General features: G+C 35.8%; 2 protein-coding genes and 1 long non-coding RNA gene across 5 annotated transcripts; 2 read left to right on the top strand and 1 right to left on the bottom strand.

Moving 5' to 3' along the window:
* Positions 1-5,045: 5,045 nt before the first annotated feature.
* Positions 5,046-14,787, top strand: LOC127497811 (type-4 ice-structuring protein LS-12-like). Of its 3 annotated transcripts, XM_051866557.1 has the most exons (5): positions 11,939-11,975; positions 13,320-13,432; positions 13,554-13,623; positions 14,257-14,383; positions 14,482-14,787. In XM_051866557.1, the coding sequence occupies exons 3-5, from the start codon at positions 13,578-13,580 to the stop codon at positions 14,699-14,701; spliced, it is 393 nt and encodes a 130-aa protein (XP_051722517.1). In that variant the 5' UTR covers positions 11,939-11,975; positions 13,320-13,432; positions 13,554-13,577; the 3' UTR covers positions 14,702-14,787. The 3 variants fall into 3 exon arrangements, with proteins under 3 accessions (XP_051722518.1, XP_051722519.1, XP_051722517.1); XM_051866558.1 differs by lacking the exons at positions 11,939-11,975; positions 13,320-13,432 and adding an exon at positions 5,046-5,082; XM_051866559.1 differs by lacking the exons at positions 11,939-11,975; positions 13,320-13,432 and adding an exon at positions 10,333-10,339.
* On the top strand, positions 5,047-11,724 carry LOC127497810 (type-4 ice-structuring protein LS-12-like). The gene is made up of 4 exons (XM_051866556.1): positions 5,047-5,082; positions 10,455-10,524; positions 10,807-10,933; positions 11,032-11,724. Exons 2-4 carry the CDS (start codon positions 10,479-10,481, stop codon positions 11,249-11,251), a joined length of 393 nt encoding a protein of 130 aa, XP_051722516.1. The 5' UTR covers positions 5,047-5,082; positions 10,455-10,478; the 3' UTR covers positions 11,252-11,724.
* On the bottom strand, positions 14,264-17,678 carry LOC127497812 (uncharacterized). Its single transcript, XR_007925658.1, has 4 exons — positions 17,269-17,678; positions 16,975-17,134; positions 14,489-14,666; positions 14,264-14,408 (listed from the first exon to the last, which is right to left on the bottom strand). It is a non-coding gene; the product is annotated as an uncharacterized LOC127497812 (long non-coding RNA).
* Positions 17,679-18,678: the final 1,000 nt, after the last annotated feature.

Here is an 18,678-nt window from a genome sequence, read left to right as displayed (position 1 = left end):
AGACCGGGATTTTCATTTAATCATTTAACAGACGTTTTTATCCAAAGCGACTTACAAGTGAGGAGAGCAATAGAAGTAATCAAGCCAACAGGGCATAATATGCAAGTGCTGTGACTAGTCCCAGTTAGTCTAGCACAGTACACATAGCAAGTTTTTTTTAATTATTATTTAAATATATATGTTGATGAAAAAGATGCGTCTTCAGTTTGAAAATGGCTAAAGACTCAGCAGCTCGGGTTGAGTAAGGAAGGTCATTGTCATGTTCTGTAGGCAAACATCAGTGCCTTGAATTTGATGCAATTGTCAACTGGCAACCAGTGCAATTTTATGAGGAGAGATATGACTGTCATGCATGTTATTTTTTATTTAGTACTGTCCTGAGTAAGATATTTTACATAAAAGATGTTTACATATAGTCCACAAGACAAAAAAATAGCTGAATTTATTAAAATAACCGCATTTTTAACTTGACATCGCAGCCTGTTTATCAAAATAAAATACAGTCAGTCAAAGTTACACTGCTCAATATATATACAGGTGCTGGTCATAATTAGAATTAGCCAGTTGTCAGTTATAATCATCAAAATTAAAAGAAATAAACATTTGAAATATATCAGTCTGTGTGTAATGAATGAATATAATATACAAGTTTCACTTTTTGAATGGAATTAGTGAAATAAATCAACTTTTTGATGATATTCTAATTATATGACCAGCACCTGTATATATATATATATATATATATGTTAGTCTGAATATGGAAATATTTGGATTTGTGCCGAATTGGAGAGGTAGGCGACATGTTCTTTTATTTTTCGTTATGGTTCTGTTCTGAATAGGCTGCCATTTATAGGATTTGTTGTCTATAGCTAATAGCCTATGTTTAGGCCTATAGTTTGTTTTCGTTTTAATTCGTCTAACCGAAAGTATTATTTTAACTTCTTGGTTAACAGTTAACCAGTCAATTATAAGCAACCCTAATTAAAAGTTTCCAATGTGGATGTCATGCTTTTTCTCCACGATTCTCTTTCTCTATATGAGAGTGTTCTTTGTAGCATGTTGTCTCGTTTTTCGTTTGAAAATGACCATGTTCTGTGGTGAAGCTTTGATTTTTGATGCATAGCTGTGGTGTAAGGTAAGACAACCTGTAAGTTTTTTTTTTAAGCCAGTTTTTTTTTTTTTGTTGTTTTTCCGCACGCTGTTGCAGCAGAGCAGCCCGCCTCAGCTTGTAAAAAAGTTGCTTTTTACTGTGGTAGTGCTAATAAACGTTTAAACTAACATTGTGATATGTTTATGTTAGTGTTTTATATCTATGGCTTTTATTGTAGGTAAAACAAGTGTTGATTTAAGAGTCTAAATCGATCAAATGTGCTCAACTCACTGTCGGCCGCTGCGGTCGTCACTTTAAGAAACATAAACTTTAATTTAACAAACAAAGAAGTGCTCCAAACATTTTTTCTAAATGAACTTTATAAAGAAACGAAAAGGAACGGGCTCCAGTCGGGTTCGGGCCGAAAATTCTAACAAGCTGTCGGACACGGGCCGGGCAGGGCCTGAGCGTCTCGGGCCAGGGCCGGGCTAGGGCCTAGACTTGTGGCCCGTGCAGGGCTCTAGTGCACGTCACACACCTCTCCTCATAACATTGCAGTGGTTGCCAAGTGCCGCTTGCATCAAATTCAAGGCAATTATGTTTGCCTACAGAACAACCACTGGCTCTGCACCCCTATACCTAAACTCACTAACACGGACCATTACCTCGACTGTTCCAAGCCGATGGAATGACCTGCCTAACTCAACCTGAGCTGCTGAGTCTTTAGCCATTTTTTAGAAATGCCTGAAGACACATCTTTTCGTGTTTTCATCAACGCTTGACCCATTAATACTAACACTATACTATTCTATATATTTATTAAAAAAAAAAAAAAAAAAAAAAAACTTTGCTACATTTACTGTGCTAACTCGGACTCGTCACAGCACTTGCATATTATTGCCCTATTGTTGGTTTGATTACTCTCCTCATTTGTAAGTCACTTTGGATAAAAGTGTCTGTTAAACGATTAACCCTCCTATTATTTTTGGGGTCTATTTGACCCCATGCAATGTTTAACGCCTCTAAACATATGGTTGACCTCATTTTTTTTTTGCTTCATATTTAATAACTTTTCATCATTTAATGGGGACAACTGGGTAAACATAAATTTTTCACGATGATATGTTTTCTGTGTCCTGTACACATTTCGGTAGCATCGGTGATCTTTGGGGTCAATTTGACCCCAGGCTCGTTTATCTGTATAAAACATATTAGAAATATATGTTCACACATATTTGTTTTGGATAATACTGAGGTCATTATAAAATGCAATTTTATAATCTCACACAACTTTCATTTGCTTTATGCTGGGTACACACTACAAGATAATCGTGCTGATTTTGGGCCGATTTCTCCTCTTCCGACAATGGTATGTCCCGATTATCTTGATGGTTCTACAGATTATCTTATCAGATTTTCCTGTGGTGTGAGGTGTGTTAAGTGTGGCTGAATCTGCTCGGAAGAACGCCGGAGGCGCCCCGATCGCGAATCGTAAATATTCATCAAGTTGAGAAATTCAACTGCAATGAAGAAGCCTTCAGAACATCCCAGAGTGTCCAGCAAGCAGCAGGACGGTCACCTCCTGAAGAGTCAATACTGAACCATGTGCAGAGCTCAATATTGGTCGCAGGTGTGTCTTCAAACAACTTCCATCTGCTTTGGGGCCCTAACTTATCATAACCATACCTGTAGTATTACAAGATCTACTGCCATCATAATAGTGTAGGGGGAGGGGGGAATCATAATATATAATATAATATAATATAATATAATGAAGCCATTAATATCTTTTTTTGTCCAATTTTATGCCAATCATGAAATTTTATTCAATTCAATTCACATTTATTTGTATAGCGCTTTTCACTATACATTTTTCGTTTCAAAGCAGCTTTACAGAGAATGCATGTCAACATTACAATTTAGAGAATCTGGTATCGGAGGTGACTGTCCAATATATGTGGTTTTAGAAATGTACATATAATCATGCAGTTAGCTAACAAAGTAATAATTTAGGCAGTTTAATTCACTGTTAGCAGTTTAATTGAAGGTAGAAGCAATGAGCTCCTGGAAATAATGAATTACATATTAAGAATAATTAGGATATATAGAAATTTGGGAATGTGCATGCTGATCCAGATGTTGCATCATCTGAAGTCCTCGCAGGTGCCGTCTCTTCAAAGGGTCATCTGAGGTCTTCTTAAGAGGCTGGGTATAAACTGAAGCTGATGTACTCTCTAGTCAACTCGGGACGAGCATCCCGAGATAAAACAGAAAAGCAAATGGAGAATAATTAGCTTAGCTGCTGTTCATAACATCAAGCAAAGATAGTCATGTGCATTTGATCTGATATGAGTACAAGGATATGAGATGCATTATGTGAACGCTTGGCTAAAGAGATGCGTCTTTAATCTAGATTTAAACTGGGTGTGTGAGTCTGAGCCCCGAACATTATCAGGAAGGCTATTCCAGAGTTTAGGAGCCAAATGTGAAAATGCTCTCCCTCCTTTAGTGGACTTAGATATCCTAGGTACAACCAGAAGTCCAGAGTTTTGTGATCTTAAAGAGCGTGATGGATTGTAGGGCGATAGAAGATTAGTTAAATACACAGGAGCTAAACCATTTAGAGCCTTATAGGTCAGTAGCAGGACTGTATAATTGATACGGAACTTAATAGGTAACCAGTGTAGAGATGATAAAATTGGTGTTATATGATCATATTTTCTTGACCTAGTAAGAACTCTAGCATCTGCATTTTGGACTAATTGTAGCTTGTTTATTGAGGATGCAGGACAACCAGCTAGTAATGCATTACATTCTACTAGTCTAGAGGTAATGAATGCATGAACTAACTTTTCTGCATCAGAAACAGATAACATATTCCGTATCTTAGCAATGTTTCTGAGGTGGAAGAAGGCTGTTTTTGCAACATATGAGATATGATTTTCGAAGGACAAGTTGCTGTCTAATATAACACCCAGGTCTTTAACTGTAGAGGATGAAGTAACAGTACATCTTTCTAAATGCAAACTGTAGTCTAAAAGAGATTCTGTGAACAGGTTTTTGGTCCAATAAGTAATACCTCAGTCTTATCTGAATTTAATAGAAGAAAATTACTAGTCATCCAATGTTTTACTTCTTTAACACACTCTGTCAATTTGGATAATCAAGTAAAACTAGTATTGAGATACAGCCTTGGTCAGAAGCTAGAAGTAAGTCAATTGTAATTTTAACAAGCGCAGTTTCTGTGCTGTGATGAGGCCTGAATCCTGACTGAAATTTTTCATAGATAGTGTTTTTTTGCAAGAAGGAGCATAATTGGGCCGACACAACTTTTTCTAGTATTTTAGACATAAATGGAAGATTTCAAATGGGTCTGTAATTTGCTAATACATTTGGATCTAATTGTGGTTTCTTAATGAGGGACTTAATAACTGCCAGCTTGAACGGTCTTGGGAGTTAATAATATTGAGAAGAGGCTCTTGTGCTACAGGTAACAACTCTTTCAGCAGTTTAGTGGGTATTGGATCTAATAAACATGTTGTTGGTTTAGACGCAGTGATAAGTGTATTTAGCTCTTCCTGTCCTATAGTTGTAAAGCACTGCAACTGTTCTTGAGGGGCGATAATTGAAGCTGAATCATAAAACACTGTCAAATGTTGTACATTTACAATTGTATTTTTGATGCGTGTTGTTTTATTTAAAGAGCTATTTGAGTAGTCAATGAAGAAACATAAATTACCTGACACATAAACCTTTGAAAATAAAATCATATTCTGGAGGTTTTTAATTAATTAATTGCTGGGGTCAAATTGACCCCAATGGGGAAAAATGTTGCCAGATTTTAGGGTAATAGGAGGGTTAAATGTAACCGTAAATGCAAATGTAAAAGATTTCATCAGCACAGGTCACCCTTTGAATTTGTCCTGAGACTATAAAAACCCACAGCTCAACACACCATCACACCATCAGGTCTAAGAACCCCTGGACGTAAGGTAAGATTACATTTACATTATACCTATGGTCAATTTGAAATACAATGTTTTGTCATGATGGCACAGGCTAATAGCCCTGTTGAAAAAAAAAAACAGCATATGCTGGTTAGTTATGTTTTGAAGCATGGCAGCTGGTTTGAGCTAGTTTAAGCTGGTCCCTAGTTGGTCCTTAGCTGGACATAAGCTGGTTTAAGCTGGTCAAGTGCTGTTCCTAAGCAACTAGCTCCAGCTCAGGATCAGCTTATAACCAGCTCAGGACCAGCTTAAACCAGCTCATGACCAACTAAGCACCAGCATAAACCAGCTCAAACCAGCTGCCATGCTTCAAAACATACCTAACCAGCATGCTGTTTGGTTCCTGCTGTATCAGCAGAAAATGGCTGCATCCAAAAACTTAAAATTGCTGCCTTCACTTCCTGTCTCCTGAGATACCTTCATCTGATTGAATTTTGAAGGCAGGATAGATGCATCCTTCGCTGCCCTTGATATCCCACAATCCTATGCGTTCCATTCCTTGACAGTTGAGCTAGAAAAAGAAAAATGGCATCTGCCTCATAAGTCTGACTGAAATCAGTTTTGTGAGGTATCTTCGTGTGCAAACACTGCCTGCAAAGTCAATGCCTAAGGCAGTTTTCGGATGCAGCCAATGAGCTCACATGCTCAACCTTTAAATACTTGGTTAGCATTTACCTTAGCAGTGCAGAGTAGGGCTGCTCGATTATGGCAAAAATCATCATCACGATTATTTTGGTCAATATTGAAATCACGATTATTTAACACGATTATTGGTGGGTGATATGATCAAAGTCTTATTTCTTGATATGAGTAATTTTAAATGTCAGTGAAATTTCACAATTATCAATACTTCAGCAAAAACTAATACTAGGTTAATTAATGTAAGTAAAAAGTCCTCAAAACAGCTACAGAAGACAAAAAAAAGTCAACAATTAAATAAGAACAAAGAAACTAATCACAAACAAAGCAGACAAAAAAATACAACAAAACAAAAATACAAATGAAATAAACAGTGCTTTAGGTTTTTCAGATAGATGTACTAACAGTAGTATTTAGATAAGTAATACCCAACAGAAATTGAATAAAGTAATCAAATGTAAAATAACTGCTGTATACATTAAATATAGACTTATTCCTATTTAAAACTAAAAAAGTTGTTCATTCAAGAGCAGTGAATGATTTTATCTTTGTCTTTTCTTGTTAGAGCTAGAGTGATGATACTCATATTACACATGCTTAGTTAACCCTCTCCTCCTTTCTGGAAGAAAGCAACCACATGTGACCATTCCTTCTACAAAAAATACTTTTTTTTAGTAAAAAAGCAATTTTTTTCATGCTCAGAATTTTTGTCATACTGTCTAAGCTGTTTGCGTGAAGAATTATAAAGTTATATCATTTTAATCCGTGTTTTCTTAGCTTCTAAAAGGTATAGCTATCATGTGTCAAGGCTATTGTGTCAAGCTAGCACAGCAAGTTTTATCATGGCTGTCAGTGTAGTGACAGTTGCAACAATGATGACATTAATGTAAAAGCTTGTCATAAACATTATTGTGTAAGTTACTCTAAAAAGTAATTAATTACTAACTTATAATTACATCTTTCAATAGCCATGTATCTCCCTTTTTTAAGTAAATACTCTCAGTCTAGGCCACAATGTCGCGTGCTTTTAATATGTTCTGTTTTCTGTTCAGTCAGACACACACACACACACACACACACACACACACACACACACACACACACACACACACAGTTCAGAGAAGTACACAAAAGTTTTTCAGTGAATTTCAAAGTCTTGATTTATGATTAAAATATTTTGTAGTGCACATTTATTATAACAATTAACCAAAACATGGTTGTTACTTGTTACTTGAAAATGTTTTTTTTTTCCTTCCTTTTACTAGTGTCTTTATACAGTTAATTTAACTTAGTGAAGACTCTGTCATTTTAATGAATGTTGCAACCATGCCCTCTTATGGGGTCAGTTGCAACATTTGTCTTTGTCTATTCAAGTATAAATTGTATGTATATTATCATATGTATGTATATTATCATATGCATGTTACACCGGTGTAGGTGGATAGCTGACAGATGTGGGTTTACTGTATTAAAAATTTGGCTTTCAAATACAAACGGCCTCTAAGAAATTGAAGGAAATGCAAAAAGTGTTGCAACTCTCCACTAATCATTTTACCTCGATTATCTTGTTTTCATAATCGTTGGAAGCCAAAATCGAAAATACGATTAATTGCACAGCCCTAGTGCAGAGCGCTTTCAGAAACCCTCCACCTTCCCCAGCTCCACCTGTATAGATCTGCTACTGTAATTCATGTATGCAGTATTGTACAGCAGCAGCAGCAGCAGCATGTCGACTATGTATTGGCAGTAGCAAGTCCTGTACTTGCTCTGCAGTAGCAGAAATGACCAACAGAAGCAATGTAGAAGATCTATTCTACCAAGACCAAACATATCAACATTGTCATACCCATTACCAGAAACTGAAATTAATTATTGTCTCTGTCTTTTCAGGAAACTCTCGCCCAAACTGCAACCATGAAAATCTTCCTCATCGCCGTCCTTGTTGTTGCTCTGGCCATTGGTGAGACTTTATATCATGCTAACTTGTGATGCTCTCAAGATATGTTGTATTTTGTGTATGTAATATGGCAACTCAGTTAGTCTAGGAGTTAAAGAGATGTAGTGGTGTGTGGTGGATATTTTATTTTTTCTCTGTAAAGTACTTACATAAACATAAAGTGTCCTGTAGAAACGTACAGCAAAATCCATAGAGTTTTCCACCTGATTTAGCTTGAGCAGTAATGTCATTCAATATGTAAGACTGTATTGATCAAACATCTGTGTTATGTTCCAGCCTCTGAGTCAGTATCTCTGGTCAAGAGAGATACTGAGATACAAGAGACACTCTCTCTGGTCAAGAGAGACTCTCCTGCTTTCATTAACAAGATCAAAGACTTTTTTGGGGGCAAGAAGAAGAACGAGGGCAAGAAGAACGAGGACAAGAAGAGCAATGAGGGTGCTGAGCAGGCCAACAAGGACAAGTAAGTCCATCATCATCATCATCTTAACTGTGAATTTAAATGATCAACACAATTATGATCCAATTTAATTTATTAATGAATTCTCTTTGTTTTGTGTTGCAGTGCTCCCCCCGAACAGACAAAGTAGACTAAATAAAACCAAAACCAAATAGAATCAACCATGTACAACTAACTAGAATCAATGGTGTTCATTTAACCTGAATGAATGGTTTTAGTTTAATTAAATAAAAGGCTTTCATTTAAATTGACATTAAAATAATCCTACAATTAATGCTTCTTTGATTTACATAACAAAATAAATATAACTTTCCTTTACACATGTGATGTGTGATGTTGGTAGTCCAGATTTGATACTGGTTTCATCCACAGCACGACCATATGGTTGCTTTATTATTAAAGCGATTTAAGTTCTTATTAGCAGGTCCTCAACCCAAGCACAAGCTCAACACTTCACCACAATGGTAACCCCCAAAACCACTTACATAACAGAAACCTTTAAATACCGACATAATAGAACATTAAACATTAACAAGTCTCTCCATTTTGTCATCTTGATAAAAAAAAAAAAAAAAGCTTAAAATAACACTTTATTTCAACATTAACTCTCCATAATTCAGCCCCTTTGCGAAGCATGATGGGAAGTGAAGTGAAAGTCCTGTTTGATTTAGTTACTTGACTAAAACATGTTATTTCAAAATGAAAAAATCAAGTTAAGTCAAAGAGTAACTGTTTCAAGTCAATTTAACATGAAGCAATCACATTTGAACCAGAAACCTGATACAATGGTGTTCAATCAAAATAAATTGTTTAAATAAAGTGAACAGCATCAAAAAAAATGTATATTTAAAATAATAGAAGGGATTTAAAGGTCACCTTTGTACCTTCTCCTCCCATTTTCTCAAAAAAAAAAAAAAAAAAAAAGTTTTTCCGTGCACATCTCACATGTATTAAACAGAGTAGCCATTTTGTTTTTAGGGCTTCCCTAAAATGCAGGGAATGCTGGTATGTTTGAAATAATAAAAAGGATTAAAAAGTCATCACTCTGTGCTGGCTGCTATTCAAAAAAAAAAAAAGAATAATAACATTTAAACCTATGTTTAGATAATGACTTCATGAACTTATCTTAGAAATAAGAAAATTGGTCATAAATTACAATATATTACTAGTTTATTTTTATGGTTAGTGCTCACAGTTGATAGGGCTATGACTAGAATCATATCAACTGGCTTAAATAGAACACTGATAATTTTTTTTATTAGTCATGTATTGGATAAGAGCTCTTACTTCTATGCCCCGTTTCTGACATTTTCTGAATAACATGCCTACGATTCCATGTTTAAAATGATCACGTCCCCTGTTTTTGCCACGAGCGTTCATGGGCTTAAGATTTGTGCACCTTTTGTGCTTCAGATATAAATGTATACCTCAAAATCATGCGACTTACACAAGGACAAATGTAGGCTACTTTTGGCCTGGTGGTCAAGAAAGTGGTTAAAAAAACACATATTTACATTGGTGGACCATATCTAAGGACTTCGGGGGGTTTCTTTTGATTTGTCCAGTATAAACAATCATTCAGGGGTTGGTTACATTTTAACAATGTAAGTTTAAATGCATTTTGATTTTACAAAATGATTTGACTATGCTCTAAAATATGAACTGCAAAAACCTTTTCTTGATCATAATTTAGAGTCATAATTTGAAAACTGCTGATGCTAGGCATACTATGCATCATAGATTTATTATGATTTAAAATAAAAACTTGCCTGTTAAGCTGTTTCCATATAATAGTAAAAGTAAAATGTTTAGTAAAATAAAAGCAATGAAGAAATATATTCACTAAAATTGAGCTATGCCCACTAAAGGCTGTACATGTATACATTATAATCTAGATGTACCGTTTCAGTGCTTGATTTATATATATATAGACATACTCTCATGTAAAAGTGATTGTGATTTGAAACACCAGAAAAATGCATCATTTGAGCACAAAGAGTAAAAGAGATTACTGTTGAACTTTGATTCGATCACTTCAGTGTCAGGTAAAGCCTAAAGGTTCAGTGTATGTAGATGATTTCATCAGCACAGGTCACCCTTTGAACTTGTCCTGGGACTATAAAAACCCATGGATTCTTAGAGAACACACCATCACACCATCAGGTCTAAGAAACCCTGGACGTAAGGTAAGATTACATCTACATTACCTATAGTCATGTCGAGCTCTGCTGTTGATTCTTAATGGAAACTTGAGAGGAGAAATCTGACCAGAAACTGAAGTGAATTATTGTCTCTGTCCAGGCAACTCTCGCCCAACCTGCAACCATGAAATTCTCCCTCATCGCCGTCCTTGTTGTTGCTCTGGCCATTGGTGAGACTTTAAATCATGTTAACTTGTGATGCTCTCAAGATATGTTGTATTTTGTATATGTAATATGGCAACCCATTTAGTGTAGGGGTTACATAAACTAGATAAGTGTGTGTGGTGGATATATTATCTTTACTCTGTAAAGTACTTAACATAACAAAGTGTCCTGTAGAAACGTACAGTAAAAGCCATAGAGATTTTCACCTGATTTAGCTTGAGCAGCTGAGAGTAATGCCATTTAAGATGTAAGACTGTATTGATTAAACATCTCTGTTAATGTTCCAGGCTCTGAGTCAGTATCTCTGGTCAAGAGAGACGCTCCTGCTGAGCTGGACAAGATCGCCAAGTACTTCCAGGACCTCGTGGACAATCTGAAGAACGTTGAGGGCCCTGAGCTGGCCAACAAGGCCAAGTAAGTCCATCATCTTAACTGTGAACTTAAATGATCAACACAATTATGATCCAATTAAATTTATGTTATTAATGAATTCTCTTTGGTTTGTGTTGCAGTGCTTACCTCGAGCAGAGCAGAGCCCAGTTCCAGCCCATGGTTGAGAAGCTCCAGGAGCAGCTGAAGCCCCTCTCCAGCAACATTGAAGAGCACATCAAGCCTCTGGCCGCCTCCGTCCAGGCTCAGGTCGCCCCCCTGGCCGGCATGGTCCAGACCCACGTTGAAGACGTCCTCAAGTTTGTGGCTGACAAGACCAAAGCCATCCTTCCGCCTCAGTAAACCCAAAGAATCACCGTTGCTTATAGTTTTCTTTCATATTGGTCTCTTTATATATATTTAAAATAATAAAAAGGATTTAAAGGTCACTGTACTATCTCCTCCTTCCATTTTCTTACACATGTATTAAATAAAGTAGCCATTTTGTTTTTAGGGCTTCCCTAAAATGCAGGGAATGCTCTCTTCATGTATGCTGGTATGTTTGAAATAATAAAAAGGTTAAAAAGTGACCACTCTGTGCTGGCTGGTTATTCATATGTCTCGCATGAAATTTAACACTTTTTTAACTTATTTTTACACAACCACCTCATTAACTTTTATCTTAGAAATAAGATAATCGATCATAAAATTACAATACGTGGTGGTCACAGCTGATTTGACTAGGATCAACTGGCTTTAACATAAATAATTGTTTTATTAAGCCCAAAGTATACTTCACTTTTTACACGTACGCGAGGGTCGGTGTACTGTGCGCGTGACGCGAATTTCATCATCAGAAGAGTACGGGCACCGCCTGATATTTGTAACCATGCACACATGCGCATTTAAAAAATTTTTTTTTTTTTTTTTGTTGCAGTGATTAGTTTATCCACAAGGTGGCAACCGTGCCCTGGAGGCGTCGATTCACAAGGTAGTCAAAGAAAAGCTTCATAAACAGAACAGACCGAAACGCATGCAAGCTACAGTAACGATGGAGGCATAAAAAGACGAGAGATTGTGCGAAGAGGTTAGAAAGTACCCTCATTTGAACAACTCTAGCATGAAAGAATACAAAGTTGTTTACATGGGTTGTGAGAGATTGTTCAAAACTGCGCATGCGTCGAACGCCTGTGTATGTGTACGAGTCAAATGAAGTATACTTTGCAAGGCTGTGCGTTCGACTGTGAGCCTACTAGCGTATGCATAAAAAAAAACTAAAGTATACCCAGGGCTTTAGTCGTATTAACCATGTATTGGACATTTTCTGCATTACATACGTTAGTAAAGGGGCAGTCAGTCTTACTTTTTGGTATCAAATTAGACCAGTCTGTGTTTTTATTTAACTAACTCAAAAAACGTATGAACCGTCTTAAAGAAAAACATTTGATGACTAACTTGTAAGACTAGTCTTAGTAGTTTATGCAACCGTCCCCAGAACACCATAGCAACCTCATAGCAACACACTAAAACCCCTCAGAACACCATTGCAACAATGGGTGTGTTCCTGACTCATGCTCAAGAACAGGTTTTTGCCATTCATATAGTCAAATCATTTTGTAAAATGAAATTCCATTTTAAACTCATGTTAAAATGCATTTATTTTTAGCTACAATATAAAAACAGAAAAGGCAATTCAATTATCACTTTCCAATTCTAATACTGCAATCCTATTACAATTATAATTTTATAGAAAACAAATATAATTTAGATTTTTGTAATTTTAAGTTAGCTTCTCTAATCTTTTGTTGTTGTTGAAATTGTTGTTCTTATATTCCAATGTCAAATGACAAAGAATAAAAGCAATGGAATGAAGTTATTAAAACAAAACAGCATTTCATGGAAACAAAGGTTTGCCATGCGTCACTCGGTCTGCTTTCATTCAAATTTTACTGCATTAAAATATTTTATACATGCAAGATCAGACTCAAAAACAGTAACAAGACAGTTTCATACAATAAAGGACATTAAAAACCCAGAGTTATAAGTACGTTTAAGTAAAAGCTGATATATATGGACATAGTTCATACATAAAAACTAAATATAACACACATGATGCACATCATCTCACAGTCAAAAAAATCACTACACAAGCAAGTTGGGGTATACATTTATTTAAATCAAATTCTAAAACAGTATTTTCAGTGCTTAGACAGACAAAAACACATTGATTACTTCATTTTAGTCTACATAAATAAGCCCTGCATTATTTCTGCATTCACAAAAGCGCTGCACTGATTACGTCATCATGTGACTGAAACGCCACAAAAATGCACTAATTAAGCACAAACACAGATTACTGTTGAACTTTGATTGAATCACTTCAGTGTCAGGTAAAGCCTAAAGGTTCAGTGTGTATGGATGATTTCATCAGCACAGATCACCCTTTGAACGGGTGGAATCCCAGCGTCCTGGGACTATAAAAACCCATGGATTCTTAGAGAACACACCATCACACCATCAGGTCTAAGAACCCCTGGACGTAAGGTAAGATTACATCTACATTACACCTATAGTCATGTCGAGCTCTGCTGTTGATTCTTACTGAAAATCTAAGAGGAGAAATCTGACCAGAAACTGAAATGAATTATTGTCTGTTTCTATTCAGGCAACTCTCGACCAAAGTGCAACCATGAAATTCTCCCTCATCGCCGTCCTTGTTGTTGCTCTGGCCATTGGTAAGACTTTAAATCATGTTAACTTGTGATGCTCTCAAGCTATATTGTATTATGTGATATGGTAACTCATGGCAAATTTAGGTGCGCTTCTGAAGTGGCAATTAAGTGTCTTTACACAGAGTGTTTAATGCTGCACAGAGGTGGCATAAATGCATTTACACAGCAATTTTTACTGCATATATTGTTATACAAGCAGCTTAGGTGGGTCAAAACAGGCATAATTTAGCCTGGCTTTTATGCTGCTTTGCATCTTTAAACAGAATTTTAAGCAGGCACAGAGCAGCCTTAACTTAGCTGTGTAAAGATGCCTTGTTCAATTAGTCTGTATGGTTCCATAAATAACCTTTAACATCCATGAACCTCTCCATTGTACAAAAGATTCAGGGTTTTTAGATTATTAGAATGTTCTTCACACAAAGGTTTTTAAGAGTGTAGGGGTTAAAGAGACATAGAACAATGTGTGTGGTGGATATATTATCTTTACTCTGTAAAGTACTTAACATAACAAAGTGTCCTGTAGAAACGTACAGTAAAAGCCATAGAGATTTTCACCTGATTTAGCTTGAGCAGCTGAGAGTAATGCCATTTAAGATGTAAGACTGTATTGATCAAACATCTCTGTTAATGTTCCAGGCTCTGAGTCAGTATCTCTGGTCAAGAGAGACGCTCCTGCTGAGCTGGACCAGATCGCCAAGTACTTCCAGGACCTTGTGGACAATCTGAAGAACGTTGAGGGCCCTGAGCTGGCCAACAAGGCCAAGTAAGTCCATCATCTTAACTGTGAACTTAAATGATCAACACAATTATAATCCAATTAAATTTATGTTATTAATGAATTCTCTTTGGTTTGTGTTGCAGCGCTTACCTCGAGCAGAGCAGAGCCCAGTTCCAGCCCATGATTGAGAAGCTCCAGGAGCAGCTGAAGCCCCTCTCCAGCAACATTGAAGAGCACATCAAGCCTCTGGCCGCCTCCGTCCAGGCTCAGGTCGCCCCCCTGGCCGGCATGGTCCAGACCCACGTTGAAGACGTCCTCAAGTTTGTGGCTGACAAGACCAAAGCCATCCTGCCGCCTCAGTAAACCCAAAGAATCACTGTTGCTTATAGTTTTCTTTCATATTGGTCTCTTTATGTATATTTAAAATAATAAAAGGGATTTAAAGGCCACTGCTATCTCCTCCTTTCATTTTCTCAAAAAGTGTTTTCCGTGCACATCTTACATGTAATAAATAAAGTAGCCATTTTGTTTTAGGGCTTCTCTAAAATGAGGAAAATCATGTCAAAATCCAAACATTTTCAAGTTTACAAATTATAGTTGTGAGAGAGAAAATATTTAAAATTATTTTTAATAATTACTTTTAAAAATGTGATGAAAGATAAAAAACAATAAGGATGAAGATTGTGTTAAATTTATTTTAAATGTGTTCTTAAATATCTTTAAAAAGTAAGGACACAGACTTATATAATTAGGCATATTTACCTTTTTTTTATAGTAGCAATGTTAAGATTATGAAAAAGAAATATAATGTATTTACATCTATATTTAATATTGATTTAATCATTGAGGACAGGTGGTTTTGGATGAGTGACCATGTCATACATTTTATTAAATAAATAATAAAATAAAACGGTGTTGTAACGATTAATTTTAAAGTAGAAATGTTGCTATTTTAGCCTAATAGCAAATAAAATTGTGGGACATTGTGCCACGTCTCAAGAATCAGTATGCATCAATAAGAACAGGTGTGTTTTTTTGTTTTTTTTTTACACAAAAGTAGAAAGAAATTCCTAAATTATATATTAAATTTTGCCATGTTGTGTCTGAAATATCTGAACTTATTTTTTTTTTTAAAAATAGAACATTGAAAAAAAAAAAAAATCACAAAATATCAGAATTCTTACAGATTTCCTGTCATTTTAATCTATCTGGTATCTATCTCACATTCACATTCAATTCGAAGACATGACAAAAAAATGAGAAAAATAAAATAATGTTATAAAAACATTTCAGAGAAGAGCTCAGGTTTGCCATTTTCTCTAACCAGCTCTTTTCTTGATTTTACCACAGAGCAATATTTGATGGCAGGAAACAGTTAAAACAGACAGCTTTAATGACAGAAACTGAGACTATAAAATGACAGAAACACTGTTATAGTTCAGCTACCCTGAATAAAACATACAACGCACATTCACAGACATCTGAATAACCACACAATGAAATTTGTGTAAATTTATTTCCAAATGAATATCCTCAGTCCATGTCAGTCATTTGGTTTGGCAGCAGAGGGCAGTGTAAATAAATAAACTCGGGTTATTTTCTGTGTGCACTGAAGACATTCATCTCAGAGCCGTGAGGTAGACTATGACTTGTTGTCTTCTTAGATAATAAAAACAACAAAATCACTAGTCTTCCACACTGCAATAGACTTCATCAAAACATCTCAGACGACAAACCACAGAAGAAGCTGGTATTATCGCCAAAAATGGATCAAATAATATCAACTAAAAGAGGCATGTATTAGAGATATCAAAGCTTACAAAACATGATTCTTGAGAGAAATTCATGTTCAAACTCTCCAGTCGTGATTTTATTTGCATCTTCTTTCTGTCAATGGCCTGCAGACTGCAGTCACTATCCCATCAGAGCACAAATCAATGTTTTTTTTATACATCTGTCAGGGTTTTAACTCATTATGAAGCAATAATTTGTCCGCCGTCAGCTCACATCACCAGTACCATGTAATATTTCATCTGAAGGTCACACGGGCTTGAGGGACACACTGTTAGTCCGCACTGACCTTCTCCTTGTACAGCGAGATAAATAAACTACAGCAAGCTTTTCATGTCAGCCTTCATAAAGCACATTTTTGTATCATCTCTCTTTGAAATTCAATGCCAAATGCCAATTGCCAGAGCCAGTTGACAATGTATTATAAATCAAAGAACTTATATATATATATATATATATATATATATATAAAACATTATCAGTAAAATGTAATGTTCAGCATCTCAAAAAGTAGTTCCACTCTTAGAAAAAAGGTTCAATGGGTTCTATACAGAACCCTAAGGGTCCTTGACTCATTTTTAAAGAACACTTCATGCCAAATTATTTCATTTTTTTAATAGCGATAAATGTTTACAAGGTGCTTAATTCATAAAATGTATTTAAAAGTAAAAACAAATTGAAACAAAATGAATTAATTAAAACTTAATCCATAAAATGATCCCATGATGGGAGCTCAAAAAATGTTATATATTTGAAGCGCCAGACAGAAGCCTTTAAAGTCCTTTTCTTCTAAGAGTGTAGTACAAAAATTGTATTTTTCTACCTCCAAATTGATAAAAACTTACCAGAAAGATGTATAGGGACATTCATGTCAATTCCTGACGCAGGATATTAGCTCGACATTACAATAAGTGAGAGATTGTAGAAAACTCCTTTTTCTGTCTCTACCTTAACTTGGTCCATATGTTCTGAAATACACATTTAAAGTCCTTAAGAGCTGGGTACCTAAAAGAGTGGATCAAAAACGAATGAATTCAAATTAGGAATTGATCTCAAACAAAGCGTATGCAGGTATGTTCGTGCACATCACCATTCTCACATCACAACAACATGAAATAACATAAACACTTGGTACTTACCACGAACAACCATTGTGTCTCTCTCAAAGGAATCAGTTTATAGTCAAAAGGACTTGCCTTTGACGAAAAAGAAAGAAAAATAGGAAAAGAAAAAAGAAGAAGAGGAAAAATAAGCCTCCCGCTGATAATTGGAGTCTCGGCGGCACTTGAAAATAAAACAGAGGCCAGATGAATGGAGTACTGATACAAACTCCAAGGTGCTTTAGCTGAAAATTTGGGGAACAAAACTACAGGTTTGATTTGGAAAGACTGTAGGACCAATGGTCCAGAGTCTGAGGTTCCTGAGGAGTCTTGTCTCTTCAAAAGCGGCCGGTCCTGAAGGGCCCCGGGCGCAAGGAAAGCTCTGCGTCTCTGGTCAGCGGTGGATATACTAATGAGTAGGTTTTGCAGACATGGGTTATGTTTTTTACTCAAAGCTGACAGACAGACAACCCCCCCTTTCACACAGGTGCTATTCAAGGATATTGTGTAAAAATGACGTCAGCGAAATTTTACTTGAAAATCTTTTCAGTGTAAAAGTCCCGCCCTCTGTTACCAGTCTATATAAGTTCATCTGTTCTATAGGCTAGAGTGTTCTTTAAAGAGCTTTCCTCAATGCACATCCATGCATTTGATCATTCACATATGTGAGCTGAACTATTGTATTTCTTTTAATCATTATTTATCCCCATGTTTTTAACATGTCTGAACATTAAGTGCATTTTAGTGAAGTATAGAGTAATGTAAGTGTACAGATGAATCTGTATACAGACAATGCAGTGCATGCAGCGCTTTGCCTCAGCAACAATGAAGCGCTGGCCTTGGTGATAGTTGCTAGGCGATTGAGGAGATACAATGGCCTCCTTAGAAACCAAAGGCCGTTTTTTTGGGCTAAAAGGAGCAGTGCCACACAAATTAAACTTGATTTACTACACTGAACTAAATAGTGGTGTAGATCATCTTCAGTGTGTTTTAGGAAAACTCTTTGGTGGTTTTAGTGACATTTTAGGTGATCTTGCAATCGTATAAGAATAATTAGGCTGCATTTTTTTTCTTAGTCATGTAAATAAATGTAACTTTCACCTATTGCATATACTGTATATAATCCAGATTTTATTTACACTGCGGTGAGATTTCTAATGTTTATTTTTCGTGATCAATGAGATTATGATTATGGGATAGCATTTTTGTGTCACCTACAATATATTGTTATTATACCAATGTACTGCAACTACTTAAATCTGCTTTATACCTTAAAATATACTGATATCCATCATCATAATACAAGGTAAACATGTAAAAGCAATGGCCAATAAACATATTTGTGCACAAAGTTACCCACACAAATGACACTTCAACAACAGTACAAACTAGTGCTGTCAAATCGATTAATCACATCTATATATATTATATAATATATTTATACAACAG

This window comes from Ctenopharyngodon idella, chromosome 16, assembly GCF_019924925.1.
Source record: "Ctenopharyngodon idella isolate HZGC_01 chromosome 16, HZGC01, whole genome shotgun sequence".
NCBI classification, from domain to species: domain Eukaryota; kingdom Metazoa; phylum Chordata; class Actinopteri; order Cypriniformes; family Xenocyprididae; genus Ctenopharyngodon; species Ctenopharyngodon idella.
Note: the sequence above shows the minus strand (reverse complement) of the source record. Positions and strands in the feature narration are given on the sequence as shown.

Bases quoted from the DNA above. Each gene is read 5' to 3' on its own strand.
- LOC127497811 (XM_051866558.1), top strand. From the start codon at position 13,578: ATGAAATTCTCCCTCATCGCCGTCCTTGTTGTTGCTCTGGCCATTG. The intron at 13,624-14,256 runs GTAAGACTTTAA...TTAATGTTCCAG, and splicing joins TGTTGTTGCTCTGGCCATTG to GCTCTGAGTCAGTATCTCTG. The intron at 14,384-14,481 runs GTAAGTCCATCA...TTTGTGTTGCAG, and splicing joins GAGCTGGCCAACAAGGCCAA to CGCTTACCTCGAGCAGAGCA.
- LOC127497810 (XM_051866556.1), top strand. From the start codon at position 10,479: ATGAAATTCTCCCTCATCGCCGTCCTTGTTGTTGCTCTGGCCATTG. The intron at 10,525-10,806 runs GTGAGACTTTAA...TTAATGTTCCAG, and splicing joins TGTTGTTGCTCTGGCCATTG to GCTCTGAGTCAGTATCTCTG. The intron at 10,934-11,031 runs GTAAGTCCATCA...TTTGTGTTGCAG, and splicing joins GAGCTGGCCAACAAGGCCAA to TGCTTACCTCGAGCAGAGCA.